General features: G+C 37.9%; 2 protein-coding genes across 2 annotated transcripts in view; one reads left to right on the top strand and one right to left on the bottom strand.

Moving 5' to 3' along the window:
- Nucleotides 1-38: 38 nt before the first annotated feature.
- On the bottom strand, nucleotides 39-3,339 carry LOC107224233 (transforming growth factor beta regulator 1). The gene is made up of 5 exons (XM_015664210.2): nucleotides 2,859-3,339; nucleotides 2,444-2,669; nucleotides 2,087-2,363; nucleotides 1,722-1,941; nucleotides 39-1,582 (listed from the first exon to the last, which is right to left on the bottom strand). Exons 1-5 carry the CDS (start codon nucleotides 2,976-2,978, stop codon nucleotides 1,409-1,411), a joined length of 1,017 nt encoding a protein of 338 aa, XP_015519696.1. The 5' UTR covers nucleotides 2,979-3,339; the 3' UTR covers nucleotides 39-1,408.
- A 3,033-nt stretch (nucleotides 3,340-6,372) lies between these two features.
- The window catches only part of LOC107223529 (nesprin-1), a 137,726-nt gene continuing 125,467 nt past the window's right edge, over nucleotides 6,373-18,631 (top strand). The window contains exons 1-3 of the mRNA XM_046735953.1: nucleotides 6,373-6,600; nucleotides 14,155-14,618; nucleotides 15,768-15,996. Of these exons, the coding sequence (XP_046591909.1) occupies nucleotides 14,211-14,618; nucleotides 15,768-15,996 (637 nt within the window). The 5' untranslated portion in view covers nucleotides 6,373-6,600; nucleotides 14,155-14,210. The remainder of the gene's footprint in view (nucleotides 6,601-14,154; nucleotides 14,619-15,767; nucleotides 15,997-18,631) is intronic.

Below are 18,631 nucleotides of genomic sequence, written 5' to 3'. Positions count from 1 at the left end.
TACTTAAAATATAACCTAAGCTTAATTTTTCATCAGAATTTACTTGAGAATATCTGATACTCAAAAATGGCTTAACGCAAACGATGCTTTGTGAGTTAGGTAATCAATATGAGACGAGAAATCAGCACTTACGCCGCAGATATTTAGGCAAAAACATTTGCAACAATACATATCCCGTAAAATAACATAACATGTATATATATTTGAGAATGTAATTTCTTACTGTGTTGTTCTTCCGATTGCATGCTGATACAATAGTCAACGCTAAGAATAGGAACACAACTAGACAACTCCACAGATTTAATTAGTGACTTTGAGATCTCTTGTTCCTTAATACAAAAATATCAGATTTCGCTCCTGATTAGACTGATCAATAATTGTTGGACATGAAGAGGTTTTAAATCATATTGTGGATTATAGCATATTCGGCAGCTGTGTTCTTGTTATTGGCTATAATAGGTTCTGTTTGCATATACCTAGATAATAGTAACGCCTTCTGAGACAGAATTCTATATATACAATATAGAAATTGTGAAATGAATTTTGACCTTAAAAGAATTAATCTACTTTATATTCAACATTACTTTGAATCGTACAAAAGCAGTCAAGTGACAAACTGTTCGACACAGATTTAACAGATCAACCTAGATAACTTGCTCGTGATTTTTAAAAATGATCATCTGTATTGAGTACGAAAATGTAATCTACTTACTTCATTTGACATAAATATAGTTATAAATAATTGACTATTATAAATAGAAATGCTTCAATATTCGTCAGACTATCTAATGAAACAATTCAGCATAATTGGATGTAGATTGATTTTTACCTCAAATCTAAATATGCCCAACGTTTATTGACATCATGCACAAAGAATTAATTTTTGTTTTTGGCAGGTATAGTGAAGTACGTTTTAATATTAACTTAATAAAATCCAGGGATTTCATTTTATAGCTAAATAACTGAAATGAAACTATTATTATCGTTTTGTTTATCAACTTGTGATAAATACCTTTTTATGTTATCTTTATCAAATGTGAGACAGGGCCCATCGTACGTGTTATGAATCTGATGTACAATAAATCTTTTTGTATACAACGTTAAAAACATTTTTTGTTTATACTTACACGCATTACAATGCATTATAAATTTTTGTGACAATTATTTCCGCTGCATTTAATTTTTTACTACATAGCTTTTAATATGTCAAGCAGGCTCTTCTCATTGCCGTTCATCACTTTTTACAATTAATTGAATCTCAATTTGGTTGAAAAATTATTCAAACACATGGTTTCAACAAGTAACACTAGCATTTGTAGATTTGTTCAATTTGATTAAATCGAGTAACTAGAATTAACATGGAATACACTATTAGTCTCGCATACACTGTTAATACTGAGCGTAAACATCACATGAGGAAATCTTGGAACGTAAGTAAGTTGGGATCTGGTGGTTCCTCTTTAATTCTGTAACCATTAGGAATTGCAAAAGTCCTGTGTAAGGCAGAAAACCCAAGACCAGGGTCTGTTTCTTCCTCGGCAATGGGACTCGATGCTCGATCGGAATTTTGATTCTTGTAAACCTGTATAATTGAAACCCTCATTTGTATTTGTTCAAAAAAAGTAACCGCTTTTGTTGAATTTGCGGTTCATAAAACGAAGGTTTATAACAACTTAACAGTCAAATACCTAAAATAAATTACATATTCTGTTAATACATACCTCAAAACGTACTGATTTGTAGTTTGCAAGTTTTCGTGTTCCAGGTGAACTCTGTATCAAATTCTGAATGGTTGGATGAGAAATCCCGAAGAAATCTGCTCCTCTTGGAGGAATGGAACAAAGGGTAGGAGAAATCGCAGCTAAGAGTCTGGAATGGCATTCGTCGGGTGACAAGCCAACTAAAGGCTGATCAGGATCACTGTCCGAAACTATTTCAAACCTGTTTATTGGAAAGAAATGAGTGAAGAAATAGTTGAGCTTATCCTGCAAGTAATATAAGCTTTCTGATAAAATCTACAGAAAAATTGAGAAACCTTTGGTTTTTGGAAAGAAATCTTCTAAAGAACAAAACAGTGCTATTGTACCTTGGATTTGAACCGCCATCTAAAATCTTACAAGTGTATAAACTCTTGGTATGAGCATCTCTCAAGCTCGCAAACATTCTCGTGCTGCAATAACCAACAGGATAAATAAGATCTTCTGTATGGTATGCAATGCGATCTGAAACAACTTCTCCGAGCGAATAGACTGTCAGATCACCTAAAGAAATTGGAAAAACGGGGCGACCGTGAATATCTAGCGGTATGAGCTGCACCACCCTTCGCATTGCCTTGCAGTACCTCTTTGGTTTGCTCTTAGTTTCTGAAAAGTAAGTTTCGTAAAATGTGAGAAACTGAGGTCTGCTAGAGCAGCGAAATATAAGCCTGATCATCGCTATTTACCCAGTGCTTCGGTAGAGTTCCTCTTTTTTACACTTTTCTTTGGGGCCACTCCTTCATGGTTTGGAGATGGTGATCCAAAGCTGTTCGTCTGCGATTTTGTCAGCATTGTAGGATCGACTTCACCCTGTTGTTGGTAAAGTTTACGCAGCAAAAAATGTCTCTCTTCCTTGACAACCAAAAGATTCTCCTGCATTTGTGCAACTTGATCACAAAGTGCGGCATTCTCCTAAAAACGCAAAAGATACATTTGTAGATTTTAATTTGAACATAAATCTATTCCCAGATATGACTTCCAACGTTTTTCATTATTGGAGGAATCGACTGCAAACCTAATATTAACTATTTGAATTCTATCCAGAGACAATGTTTGGAACATGTCGAAGCGATGGTTCGGTAAAACCTGATGCGTACTTACGAAGACTGTGTCTTTGACGATCCTTTTCAGCTTTCTATACTTTTTCTTATATTTTATATTCTGTTGCAGTTCCAAGTTTTGATGATATTCATTGTAGTAAGGATTATAAGACTGAGCCATGACTGTGGCTTGGGATTTTACGAACCGCTTCTAACCGCTGACTCAACCACAAAACATGTGAATTTATGTTACAGAAATTCGATTCAATCATTTATCCATTGTAGAGTAGCTTTTATTATTTGTATTCACAATCAGAATGAAAGCGCACTGTAGTAAATCATAACCTCGAAAAACGAGCGGTAAACAATTGTATCGATAATGCAGATTCTGCCCAAATTCTACCTCTCGTTGCTGTGGACAACTAACTCAACTGATTCGACAGAGCTGTGGAATTTACGATGAGACCAAGAGATGAACTTCTATATCTATCTTCTGTTCGTCTATCTGTTGGCGTCGTCCGCGGCTGCGTGACTTTGAAAACTTCCGGTCGCGAAACAAATCAAAAGAATACCCGACTGCACTGCAATAAAATATAAGACAATTTTTTGGTGGTATATTAATCTCACGTATGCATCTACTGTAATGTTCATTAATAGGTTTCCAGTGGCACACTATTTTTCGGAATCAAAAGAGGAATAAGTTTCCTTTAATTTCGTACATCGTGTTTCCGGTTCACTTGGTTCACCAATTGGTGGAAGTAGAAGCAGATAATGTAATTCCCAGAATTGCCGCTCCGCCAATTTGAGGAACAAGGGTGATCGTCCACCCCCACCCCCCTGTGCTCTGTTCAATCTTTTGCGCACTCCTTAAGAAATATAAAAGGCTGCCGATCCTCGGGAGGGCACAGACTTCAGTTAACAGTCACAGCGAATCGTACGACAAAATCTCCGAAGTTTTCTACAGTTTTCAACAGTAATAAATCCAGGTACGTTTCATAATCATCCTACTTGAAGCTCAACACTTTCGTAATGTCTTGTTTAACCAAGTGCTGAACGTGTTCAACATTTTACCATTTACCCATAAAAAATAATTTTTGCACCATTTCCTGCGTGATAGAATTTATAACGTGTTCGTCAAAATATTCTCCAACCGTGGCCTTTCATGCGACGGTCATATTTCTAAGACTACATTTAGTGAATTGGTATCTTTCGGATGCGCAAATTCAAGGGGGAAATAAGTTGTTAAATTAACGTGTCAATAGATCGTGAATTAATTTTAAACCCTGAAGTATTGGGAATTAACTGAGAAATAACTGAAATAATAAGATTTGAGTGGGGAAAAATCTGAATAATAATGAGGAGTTAGGTTAAAAAAAATTTATATGAATTAGGTGGATTACTTTAAAGTAACAGGAACTCTGTACATTGAATTGAAATAATCGAGAATCATCTTGAATTGAAACGAATTACTAGTTTCTATAATTGAATGCTTGAAACATTTTTCGAATCGTGTACGAATGCTTGATATTTTTGAAAATCAACTGAGAATTTTGAAGTGAGTGAATTTGATGTGCGCATCCAGAATGTTCACTGCATCTCGTAACCAGTCTCAGGAAAAAAAACTTGGAAGGTAACTGCTAATTAAATTTTGTTTCCGGCATGAAATTTACTAATATGCAAATGGATCAGCTTTAGGTCAAGAAAAGTTTTTCTTAATGTTGGGATCTTAAAGTACACTTCATATGTTTTCGGTGATCAGTTTCTTGCGTATTCAAGTACAATTAAGTCACATTAGAAGGACTATGCATGTGATGTCGATAGTTATATTATTAACATGTAAAATGATAACTGTATGTAACTATCTGACTTTCTTCAAATCGTTACAGAAAAATGGACAGGGATGCACGCGATAACCGTTCTCGCCAGGAGAACCCACAGCATCAACCCTCTGGCCCCGGTCGCGACGCTGGGTATCACGGTTCAGGGACCAAAGCGGATTTGGATAATCATGCAAACCAAGGAAATCCCAACCATGCAAAATCTGGACCAGTCGCAAAGAAATAATTAACACCATCTTGCTATCCGATCCTATTATAAAGATCAGGAAATTAATAAAGTAAACTTTTATTACATGTATATCAATGTTTCACAAAGTGTACTTATTTAGCATTTGTGCAAAATTCAAAGACCCCGCGTTATTCCAGGAATGGAATGAAAAAAAAGCTGCAATAGTGATAACTGGTTTTCAACGATGTACTATAAGTGAAAAATAACGCTTTGTTTTGAATTTTGCTCGATGCTCCAATTAACGTTCCACTCCCATCATCCTGTCATCCATATTATAAGCTATAGTATATGAGCGCATCTTTAATTCAATTATAATACTATATTCAAGTTTATATCTTATGATTAGTATGTAATATCATCGTGTACAGGTATGTATGGCTAAAAGTTTCTGATTTAACAGTGTAGTTGAATCGGCAATTGATAAATTCCACAATATTGTTCCGGGCTTTTATTGGAGTAAAATGACGGGTTGGATTCTGTTGTTACAAGACTTGCCATTAAAATTCTACCAGTATTTCAATTCACTGTTTATCTTTAAATGAATACGCGGTCGATGATATACGTTGTGTTCTTTATCAATTAGGTATAATAATGCACGTCAGAATTTAATCAAATCATCCTATTTCGTCGTGTTGTACTTACTTTTACGTGTGCGCAGCAAGCGTGGAAATCTATATGGTCACGAAAACAATACAAGTAAAGTAATAATTATTTTTCAAACAAAAATTGTTCTTTCTTCCAGTTTTTTCGAAGTCAGATCACGGAAAACACGATAAAAGATTAATTCTTATCACATGGTCTTGTAATTGTTTTTTGGCATTGTCAAAATGCCTTCATAAAGCATTATTCGACCACTGTTAAGTTACACGAAAGTGAATGAGAACAGACGATATTCTTGACGCCTTAAATTTTTGCGGGATAAAAATTTCTGTTTAATTTTGAAAGGCATACAGCTACTGGAAAAGTTTCGATACATTGCTGGAAATGAATTTTTCTAACATCGTCACCGCCACAATTATACTGCACTCCCGGTTGCCCCGGGAACTGCAACGGTTTCCCGTTTTAAGATCAAAGCGAATTTTTCATTATTTTTCATGAATAACTTGTCAAGCATCTTTCGCAACCTACGCATACTCTCAAGTCACCTTCAATCCCACGTCGAACAACGTTATTCGTATCAATCGTAACGCAAGATTCAACCACGGACGAAGCCGAGGTGGTGAGAGAATGGAAGGGCTAATTCGGTTGGTTCGTAAGTTGCATTTTGTAATCCACTCTGCACGCAGATACTTAATTTATCGATGATCCGAAGCCGTAATGTCTCATACGCAACGTCGCGGGCTCATCGAAGATAATAGCAGCGTCGCGACGCCGGGTGTCGTTGGTGGGGGAGGTGCTGGATCTTCTTCGTCGAGTGATGCCAAAGTTAAATATAAATGTGGCGGCAAGCGTCTCGACGCCCGCGCCCCGACGCTCATCCTGGACCAATCTGGCCAGTCTCGTCGTGATCTCTGCGTCGGCCGTTCGCGGGAGACTTCGATAATCAGAACCGGGGTGGTAAAACAGAAACAGGGATTACAACCAGCGATAATAATACGATTATATACACTTTACGGCTTACCTCTGAAGACGAATCACGAACGGACTGTGACGCGTTTTCACAAACAGTGCTTCTCGATACAAGCTTTTCGCTAACCGGTAGACGGTGACTTCTTTTCCGGAGTACATGCTTATAGGTGAGCCAAGGTTGTTCTGTGAATCCTGTGCAGAGTCACTCGTAACGATCCTCGAGGCCGTCGATATAGGAAGATATCCGATCCATGCCGAGTTTCCGGATCTCGACTCTAAACTCACCCCTAATTCCCCGCCTCCTTCTTTCTCTCCCTTTTCTTCGTCAAATTTTCAATTCAGCAAAAACGGATTTTTTCCTACTATCCTATTATATGTATTTCCTCTTCAAAATGCTCTCAATCGATTTATAGATCAACGTGTACGGACACGTTGTTTAAAGTACACGGAGGAACGTTTTCTTACACGAGTTTCCTAGCGTAGTTGAGAAATTTTTCTCCGCATCGAGGAATTGTTGTGACTTCTCATTGCGACGCCGATTGTACAGTGAGCGGAAAAGACCCGGAGGACGTTGCGGAATTTTCGATCTATTAGGAACATGACTTCCGCTTAGAGCGGAACTATTTCTGATCGGCAATTCACGATTGATTTTATTTTTGGACTCAGCATTCGGGATCCAGGATTCAGCCTTCGCGCGGTCCATTGCCCTGTGCGTTTCGTGAATACATTTTAAAGTATTCAATCATTATAGCCGAAAGTGAATTATAAAATTAATTCGAAATGGGTGCACGCTGCCCAAAATATGGCGGATATGATTGCGGTTTACTCTTGGCAGAAAGTGCCGCCGCGCAATTATTTACGTCCTAATCCTGTCTCACGGATGAATTTTTCCGATCAACAGGATATCTGTTACAGCCGTTAAAAATTGACATTATTTTCCATCGAAGTTCATGATTTTCCGATTCGAATTTTTTATCGAATGCGCTCATGCCTGTCAGTTTTGTCACGTCAAGAGTAAATTTTTCACCGAAATATTAAGGATTCCGTATTAAGTCGTTGCTGATTATGTTAAATTTTTTATTGTATATCGAAGTGGTACGTAAAACTGAATTCAAACGGCCTTTTGCGTCGCAATTAACTGTCGTTGATTTGGCTTCCTATTTCTTTCAAACGATTGTTTTAAAATCGTCGATCGATCGAGAAGGATTTTATCAAAAGATTTTTTTCATTGTAATTGATTACACGTCAATGTCTAGTCTGTTTTCAAACGATTAGAATTGAACGTTTCAGAGACGAGCAGCCAGTTAACGAGTAGAATGAAATACTCGAGCACAATTGTTTTCGCGCAAATGTAATAGATCGCAATTTTGAAAAGTACTCGATGGAAATATCTGCTCAACGGCTTGAAGAAACTTATTGAAATTCGGTGAACAACTAATTTTCAGCATCACAGCAGACTCTACTTTGTGAATGGTACGATAAAAATGTAATTCAATTTTTAGAAAATTGTGTTCTCAATTCAGGCTCTGCATCTAAAGTTAGTTCTTGCCATTCATCAACGTAAAATTACTGTCACACTGTAGTAGAAAAATGCATTGGGAAGGATATACAGAAAGAGCGTCAACTGCAGGTACACAGATAGAAAAAAAATGTCCCAACAGGTCCGCTAAGATTTTTTGGTTGATTAAACCATTTTCTAGTGTATCACCAAGTGAAAAATAAAGTACAAATTACAAATGACATGTCGATATTACAATTAAAATGTTAAAATTACAATAATTTGTGTCATATTTACTAGCAGAAATGTAACGAATAACTCAAACATAAAGTGGACCTGCTGAAACATTATCTTTAGTCAAATTTTTCCAACAGTGTAGTAATTTGCGTATGAAAATTCTACGAACGCATTTTCAATCGTGTCGTTGTTAAAATCGAAATAAACATTTTGGTAATCAACAGCGTCGCATCGAAACGTTAAAATTAATCCATTCTTTTAGCCGTCGTCGCGTGTTATTAGGCCACACGCTCAGCGCTCGGCACAAGCGTCATCGCGAAGGGCGTTGCGAATTTAAATATTTGTGTCAGATTCTGAAATATCCACGGTAGACACCAAGAATATAGTGTGCATCCAATCCATGTCGCTTCCAACTCAAAAATAGAATTAGATTTATATTTAGTTAGACTCGGATTCGCTCATACTTACAGAGACACGTAGTCTCACGTGTAGAAACACACGCATACCTGTAACACATGTTTCAACTTGAAACGTGGCTACGTGCACTGCGCGAAAAATTCAAATTTTTATACCGGGTCAGTCATCAGGCCGCCGTTGGGCTGTGGTTAATTTAAGGATTGGCGATTCACTTTTAATAGGCCTCCGCAACTGCGGCTGACCGATTTCATGCCGCGGTGTATTCGGATCTGAAAATATCTTGCCGCAGGATTCGTATTTATATGAATATGTTCAACCGTTTGATAGAGAATGATAATGTCAAAGGGTAAATTTTTTCCAAGGACCTGGTCTGTCTCAAACGAATCGCAAAAAAAAACGTACAATCTTATTTCAACATATTGCGCGTTTTCAGAGTTGACGTGACTCACGAGATAAATTATAGATAGCTATTCTTATAACTTCCTACAGATCGCATTGAAATTGCGTTCAGAAACGTGGAAAATATTGCACTGATGAATTTTATCGTACTTCCTGTACTATTTTCAAGGCCCGTTTTTAAGTCCTTTTAAATAACCTGAATTTATGACATATGCCATACATGCATACTTTTTGGCTGGCTTTTATATTTTACTACCATATTTCAGAGGACTTCTGTTGTTACCGATACTGTCTATACTTTACGACAATCGCTCCGACTTTGATGTCTATATTGCCGTGCTTTGAACTGGTTTAAAAGATGAAATGCCTCGAATTTCTTACATAGGAGATGACCAGGTGCCCAAATTTTTTATCCACCGACCATTTTCACAATGTACCGGAAATTATCGCTACTAATTAATCCATCGGGCAAAACGTTGTGCCTTTGATCGGTGTTTTTCCGATTCAAGAACTTTCTGAGTGGTCAAGCTTCAAGTTTTGGACTGCCAAATTATGAAATTTTGTAATCTTCAAATTTTGCATAAGCGTTAGGCTTTTGGTTTTGGATTATTTAATTTTTGAATTGCTGCCAAGTGTTTTATAGAAGTTCGACTAGCTTTCACCGAAAAACAGATAAAACGTCTCCGAGGAATTATATCATCTTTAGCGAAATTTCGTTTGCGGCGCAGAAAAATTTAGCCCAAAGTGTATGTAGGAAATTTTTTCACACATGCCAGTCAAGAAGAACCTTCAAGAAATCGTTTTTGTATTCATTAAATACTTCTACAAGGGGGAAAGAACTATTTTTTAAGAAAACAATTTCCCCCACGAATATAACGTCATTTTCGGAATAATTCAGTCACGGAATATAAAAATAATCTAAAAATTATTTGTTTTCCGTACACATTATGTAGTAAGTTTTCATAAAAATTAGTAGCGAAAAAAGTGCATGGGCGTCCTTGATTTAATTAATTTTACTCGAGTAGCAAGGCCCGCGATTCGTTTCGCCACTCATTCGTTACTTAATGGAAGTAGATAAGGTTTCTCCCTGCGATCTTGTAACCAGCAAAACACACGCATGACTGATGGGATTGTGATTGTAACGAGAACGCACAGAAATAAAATGCGCAGTTGGTCAAACCAAAGCATCGCTGAGCTAAAATTTTGTCAACTGAATATTGCACAGTGCGCGTGTCAATATATCATAGCAAAAATGGTCCATGAATACGCCACAGTAAATTCACAGCAATTAGCGAACATAACAAAAACCCGTAACCGCTGCTCAATTAGCCGCACGAAATTAATTATAACGGAATAATTTGTTTCATCCGTCCACGTCAAAATTCAAGTAAAAATTAACATTTTGCACAAAATTCTGCGGTCTTGTGAAATCGACATCTTCTGGCTTCTAATTCGTCATGAAAAATAGGTGATCTCCGGTAGACGTCGGGCGACTGTTAAAAACCAAGGCTCGTGCGATGCCTGCGAAAAATATTACAGACTGTAGCATGTATAAGCGGGGAATGAACTCTTTGGTTGATCTCGGTACATGGCCTTTCTATAGCGCGTACGTGCAGACGACGCACTATTTCGGGAGGGATTGGCGTAGCGCCATACAAACTGCTCACTCAACGCTCACTCGGTTCCATTATGGGACCTCTGGCTAAAAGTTCGAGCGCAGGATTTTCCTTATTGCCCGGATCACCGCGGCAGCTTTCACGACTGATATTCTAGTTCGTTTGGATAAAAATCTCTCCTAGTCATCCCAATTTATTACCCGGAATTTAAGAAGGCTCGTGCGAAGAATTCGACGAGATTACAAGACCGTTATTGATCGTAATTAATCACTGTGTCGCGAATGATGCCGCAGTAATTAATCACGGGTCAATGAAAATCTGCAGATGATAAGCGGCACGTTATTTTCAGATTCTGGAATCGCAAACACGGTTTTAAGCGAAATTTGACAAATTGTGAAAACCAACAATTGCTGGATCTTTAATAAAAATGTATGCATAGAAAAACCAAATAATAGAGAAACCAAAATTAATAACGCTATTTTTACTTTTTTCGACTGAACAAAAAAATCAAGGAAATATAGCAGATTGAAAAGTACAGCATGACGTCACTCATGTATTACAAAATCAGCGAAATTGAACTGCTCGTTATAACATAGGAAATTTTCTTTTTCGGTGAAAAAAATATCACCTGATTATTTTATGTTTCTCTGCTTTATACACGTGTGAATAATGGCTGTTTATTAATGCAAAGACCCAATTCGCCGAACGATCTCCGCGATCGCAGTATAACGGGGAATTTTTAGACGCACGCGTAGTTTTCGCACCCGATAATATATAACGACGAGAAATACGGGAAAAGACCGAAGTCACAAGTCAACCTGAAGAGCAGATGACCACCTTCGAGATTCGTCTGCACAGTGGGCGAAGTTTCCCACTGTATAACCATCCCGCAATCGCTGTAAAAATTATTTTTATTCCCGCTAGTGATCGTTGCGCAACCGTGAAGTTAAATCAAGCGATGATGCATTGAAAGGGAAGTAAATTAATGGTCACATGGATTTTAATTGATCGAAATTGAGATCAAAGCACTTCGTCGATAATTCGAAATAATATTTTATGATATTTAACAAATCAACAGCTCACTCGAAATTCGCCCTCAATTCGTTTTATTATTAGCTAAAGACAATTGAATTATATCAACGAATAATAAAGCGCGATCAATTACGTGGATTATTTAATTTAGTAAATAGAGAATCGAGAACCTTTGATAGAGGTTGATCAGTATTAATGCGAGGCGCGTGAGTAGAGCGGCAGCAGCTGACTATCATCAAATGATCGATTTTCGATTAAATTGATAAATTTTTCCCGATTAATCGAGTATATACGATTATTTTTTCTCACAATCGGTTTTTGTTTTTTACTTCCATGAAAGACGCAATACAATATTAATTTCTGTGATTAAAGTATCAATTATTATCATTGTCTTTCTTTGCTGAGTACCTATTTGACATAACAAGTGAAAGATAATTGAATATTTTTACCTGAAGTTCAAAAATATTAAGTATATTAATATTATAATAATCAAGACTGTATACTGAAATTTACGTAATTTTGGTTTCAAACACATCGTTTCAAAAAAAATACGATATAATCGATTAATGTTTACCGATTCATTCGAGTTGTGTTCGATTGTTTTTTTGTCCTAGATCAAACGTGTGATGCATCGATTATTTTTAGCTTAATGGCCATCGATCTATTGGATAATGAAACGCGGTTGTCGTTCTCTTCGGGCAGAAACGTTCTTTTTTTACAGCGGCATGAATTTCGTTCCCATCGAAAGCCTGGCACCCGGTACCCTGAATATTTCAAAGCATGTCGAGCTTCGACGACAAGCAATTTTCCATAACATGAGATAAACTTGCGGGCGGATAACGAATGCATTCCTCGAAGAATCCTTGGTCAAGCGATCATGTTCACCGAATGATGTTTTATGCCTGTCGTGGCCGGTACTACGAATTTATTTTATCGCGTAACTAACTGCACGATACTCGTACCGTCCGGGAAAAAAGTTATGCCATATTAACTGGGTTGAAAATCTGTCGACGGACGGTTGACGGGTGAAACTTGATTGATAGATCGCCGTTTACGTAATCGATCGATTTTTTTCTAATTTAAAAATTTTTTATTCTTCACTATGAATTAGAAGTTTCGAATTCTTTCCGTCTTTTCTTCTTTTGGTGTCGAACTTTTGAATCTTTACGTCATATCATTAGTTCTTTGTTAAGAAACTTTGAATATAACCTTTTTCGAAAGGAACTTGATATACGATCAATCTTTTTCTGACTTACAAATTTTGAATATCACTCGATCTTTCCCGCTCACAATCAGTTGCAGTAATATGTCTCATCGTTAGTATTACGTTAAATTACGTCATACCTGATCTGCACTTTGTTAAAGAAACCAGGACGATGACAATAGTTTATTTCTTTGCCTGGCTTCTGTCTGTCAACGTCTGACATAAATTTTACAACGCGAAAAAAATAATTTTGGCTATACGATATCCGATTACGAAATCCAGATAATTTTACATATCTGTGTGGAAATTTCTTTGAGCGGATTTCAATGGTTCACAAATTTTACAAATTTTCAGAAATAAACTGTTACATAATTCACATCTGATAATGTAAAATAAATCGCAACTATTTTAGCCAATATTTTTTTTATCGTAACCAACAGCGGGTTAGTTAGAAAAGAGCAGTTCCATCTAATTTACTTTACTAAAGTGTTAATCAAGAAAGCGCATGATTCTGAAAATAATTTTATCATCATAATACCTATTATCGTATTGGTAGGTATGGAGGATTCTTGCGGAAATGTAAACAGGATACTTAAGCATGTAACAACTGTACAGTCCAGTCAAAAAGCTGTAAAGACAGAAATATCATATAACGAAGGCTTGAAAACGGAACCAAAGTTCATCGATTTGAATTTAGTTGAAGCAATATTTGTTTAACACTGAACAAAATTTAAAACCGTAAATTTCAGCTACAACGGGATAATTATTGTTGAGTGAAGATATCCCGTTATTAAATAGTTTCCACAATGAAAAAAATCGCATTGTTTGAACGTTTAAAATGAACTAGAGCTCGTTTAAACCGTAAATGAACTGTCTACAAATAACAAGGACACATTTTCGATTCGTTTTCTCAGTTGATCGAAAAAAGTATGATTAGTAAAACTAGTATAAGTGATGCAGGGTAAACAATTGCCCAACAAATAAAAAAGCTCGACAGTTATCCAAAAACTGATTTTTTCGATTTGTAGAGAATTCGTTGACGAAGAAAATGAGCACTAGTTCATTAACGTGTGATTTTTTCATCGTAGAATTAATTTGATGACAGGATCTTTCCAGAGTCATCAGTAATTATTCAATTGTAGCTGAAAATTATCGTTCTCAATTTCTTTTCTCCTGCTTGAGAAATTCAGTTTCAAATAATTGTAAATTCAACTCGATGAACTTCAGTTGCACTTTCAAACCTGAAAATCTCCCATTTCCTTATCGGCCATACCAATGTAGACGACAATAACGTGATTGTTTATAAATCTATTTACAGCGATGCTGATCAGCGAAGAGAGGGCCAGTTTCAGCAGTATAAAAAAGTAGTGCGACATGTCGCAGCACCCGACGCGTCCGCCGGGCATGCCTGGGCCTCCCGGTGTTCCTCCGGGAAGCTGGGCGAACCGGCCAGGCGCTCCAAGTCCGTTCCGACCGGCGTCTCCCTACAGTCCCTCACCCCCGCCCCACCACCATCCCCACAACCACCCCCACTCCTTACCCCACCCCCATAACCGCTCTCGCGGGCCAACCACCCCCATGCACCCGCACCCCATGTCGCCGCTCAGCTATCCCCCCATGATGCACCCGATGAGTCCGGTGCCCATGGGCATGCCCATTTCCCCGGGAATGTCACCCATTTTCGGCTGTCCACCACCGCCGGGATACATCCAATGCCCGAGACCTCGATGGCCGTCGCCTTTGCCGCCGGGGTCGGTTCCTCGACCTTATTTACCACCGCAGGTGAGAAAAACATTCGTCTTCATCGAATGTACATCCTGTCGTCAGCATGTTGAGTATTCAGCGAATCGACGGACGGTTTGTTTGCGAGCAATGATATTTTCTTCAAAAATACGGAAACAAGAAATAGTGAGATTATAAACAAAAGCTCGGATATCGATGTTTAGATCGCTTACAAATTATGGAAAATCTGGTAGATTCTTACGATTTTTTACGCTCCGATGACTCATTTTATTCACAAGAATAATTTCTACGATCCTCATGAAACACTTTTGGTTTCAACATGCTTATCTCGTTTAGATTTTAATTACACAACGTCGTTGTGCACATTATCAATAAATGGCAATATCGAATCGGCGAATAGGAAAAAGTTTTATTCGGTGAATTTGTAAGAAATATAGACTTCTGAATGAAATCAGCCATCGATATCCAAGCTTCTGTATATAATTTCAATATGTTTGGTTATGTCAATTTTTGAGATATTATCGCGGTTTGCAAGTAGGTTAATTTTATTAATCCTCAATTAACGACTATATCGTTGTAAAATTAATAAAAAGTATCGATTCTTGGCCCTCCAACCTCCTTGGATGCAGTTTTCACCGAAAACTCGTATCGTTTACCGCGATTTTTAAATAATTATTCTGCAGTCATTAATTTTTTTATGTATGTACACCAGATTTCGTGCTCTGAGGATTATGAAGATATCGTTTATTGCACTGAAATTTCAGTGGTTTATTGCTACACATCGAAATTTAAATGTTGCAACCCTGCAATTGAAATCATAGTTTGGGGTTCAATAAGCAGATAGAGTTTTTCAAAAAATTAGTGGTCGGTTCAAAATATTTCCCTAATACTGTTGAGTTGAGTTAAGTTGGTTGAAAACTTGAAACTAATCATTTCGCTTGAAGGTGTTCAATTAATTGAACCCACACGTCTTGCTCTCTGTGTACGAACAGTTATTTTTACGTCATTTATTGCACAATTTAAATATGTCCCAAGCGGGAATACCCATTTTTCATCCGAAAAATTCTTTTTCGAGATCTAAATCACTCTGCGAGAATTCAGGGGTCATCGATTTTTGACAAGGATAAATCGATGTCGCAAAAATTCGACTTGACAGTCACGCGAGATAATTATTTTCGGCCTACGCAGAGTCCGGTAGGAAGCGGAAGCGGTTCACCGATTCCCTGTGGTCCACCGGAATACCTGATCGCACCGTACAGACCCGGTGATTACGAGTACGTCGGTGTGCCGTTGGAGCCGAGTCAGGGCGACGAAGAAGCGACGGGTCCGAGTACGGCGGAAATCATCGCGAGTCAGAGCCAGGATTACGTTGACGAGAAGCTAGCCGAGTACCAAGCGACCATCCAACAACTTCAGGGTGAGTTTCACGCTCGATCTGCTCGATCCCCTTGGGATTTTATTTATAAAGAGGATAGAAAATCTGCCTGATAATCTAGCCGCGTTGAGCAGCTAACTTCAAACAAGATTCACCGGACGATTAACGATCGTGTAAAACGCGTAAAACATTCCAAAACTATTCATTCTCAGACATTCACTCTTCCCATTACTTTCTCAAAACTTCAGAGATCGTTCTTAGGTACTGCGTTCCATGATTTTTTTTCTGCCTATATTTATATTCCCACCTTGTAAAAATAGACCGCAACAAGGTATTAATCAACTGGTTGAACCGTACGCCTGAATTCAGATTACACGGTACGCGGTGCGGCGTTCAAGGTGACAAACGGTAGGCGCTTTCGGCTGATAATTACTGACCGTAACTACTGACTCCGGCTGCTCGCTTACAAGCCGTTAACTCTGTTATAACTAACATTAGAAAAGTGTCAACATGCTGTTGCCGCAGGCGTGTAGACTCCGATAACGTGAACAGTAATTAGCCCTTTCGATTCTGAAAATTCAAGACAATGTTCAAATAAACGGAAAATCATTATTTATACCGCATTCTCGTCAACTTGCTGTAGACATAGTTCGTTTCTCAATCGATAAAAATATGAAACGATATTTCTTTCAGTTTCACAGTTAAAGAATATACATCTGAGGCTGTTGAACGAAAAGCCTAGCTGAGGCTTAATGACTTTTCGGTATAAGGAGTAAAGTATTTTCGTTGATCGAATATGCGATTGTTATATTTCTTTGATTTCCCCCGCTGATTCGAAATGTTATGTATCCACTTATTTAGTTCGGAAAAATCTATATTTTATCTTAGCTAAAACAAATATTATTCATTCGACAGAATTTGAAAATTAGTCGAGATAGCGTTTTTCTCTTTGCACGTCTTCTCACCTCGATATTATATCCAGACGTGTATACACAGCCAGTCCTCGGCTATCCGACTAGATGCTATTACGGGCTGACGATGAAGCTTGAGCCGTTGCACGTGTCAGATGCGCAGTTAAATGTTTCACGAAATGTTCAACGCCGATAGGTGGTCGACCCAACTATCCCGGACAAATGACGGAGACGTCATTGGGTCACGATCAATTAGTGTATGGTGACAGCTGTTATTACGCTATGAATTATTTCAACGACCCAATTCACGCGCGGCGGTAACATGCATAAGCTGTGTTTTTGTTTTCCTTCGTGTATAATAAGTTTAATTAATGGACGTTAACGCCTCTCTCAGACGTGATGCCGAAATATCGTAAATTCTGTGTCAGCTTTTCAACAGCTATATTTTTCCTCCCATTTCATCGCTTCGCATCTCGAAAACTTCGATCCGAGTCTCATCTCACTTCAAGATTAGTTTTTTTTTTTTCGAAATCATCTGTTGATAAGAAAATCGGAGGAAGAAAAAAAAAAAAAAAAAATCGTCGCAGCGCGGACAACGATCGTATAAATCGTAATCATAGTAGAGCGCTGGATCGTTTAAATAGTTTTTTTAGTATTTCTTTTACCTTGCTTACCTTTGTCATCGACCAAATTGATTATGGCAGAGTCACGTAATCGTTAGGTAATGTGCGTGTCTGGCAGAGTGTAGGTATCCTATTCTGTAAAGTTCACCCACACCAATCGAATGAACACGTGTCATGGATTTAAAGTGAAGGTAATTCTATTTTACCTACATCTCGTAGGATTTATTTTTGTACCCAAGGCCGGGAATGAAGTCAGTCATTTCTATGCAAAACTCTGAAAGGTTCTTGACACGAGCTTTATTTGCAACTACCATACGTATTCACATGCTGTAATAGATATCCATATCAATGCCAAAAGAGATGCTATACGACCTGACAGTTTGTGTTTAACGTTCCACTGTACGTAGCGTAGCTTTTTTTCGTTTCCGATACCGATTGATTGAAGTGTACAGGATCTTGTTGGGGATGACTATGTATTTTATAATATAGGCCCAAATGCGAAATCAGTCTTATCTTAGAGTATCGTTATCATCGAAGTAGCAATTAAAAATTTACAACACTAATGACGCAATCGGTCGAATTGAAAGATGGAAAAGGAAAAGAAAAAAGAAAAATTGATGCTTATTAAAATCTTTGGATTATTACTACGAAGTTCAAGGTTTCTAAAAGGCAGATCCAAGACCCCGGCAATGAATGAAGTGTTTGCCAAGTGTTTCATGAAAGCGATTAGGTGCTATACTCATGAGAATAATTGAAAAAGCTGCAGCGCCAGAAGCGATGATTGTTAAACACAGATTCGACTGCACGCCTGCTTGATTCTTATTCTCTGTCTCGTTATATACATATATACGTAAACAAAGAGCGCCTGTTTTCATATAACACGTGGGTGGTGCACGGATGTTAAGCAATTTATTCTGACCGTATAGCGCGGCGCTTTTTATTTCCCTTGTATTGCGCAAGGTGGCTATATCAACACCTGGCCGCTGTCAGTCAAATTTCATTCACCGTTACCCACTGGCACTGGATAGGTTTGTGAATGAGTTTACGAGTCCGAGCCCTGTTCCTACGCGATAGTAGGACGTGAGGTATAACAAGCGGCTGATGGTCTCTTAAGAGTTAAAATCCGGTGGTGAACTCGCGGTG

The sequence above is a fragment of the Neodiprion lecontei genome, chromosome 3 (genome assembly GCF_021901455.1).
Source record: "Neodiprion lecontei isolate iyNeoLeco1 chromosome 3, iyNeoLeco1.1, whole genome shotgun sequence".
Lineage (NCBI taxonomy): Eukaryota > Metazoa > Arthropoda > Insecta > Hymenoptera > Diprionidae > Neodiprion > Neodiprion lecontei.
Note: the sequence above shows the minus strand (reverse complement) of the source record. Positions and strands in the feature narration are given on the sequence as shown.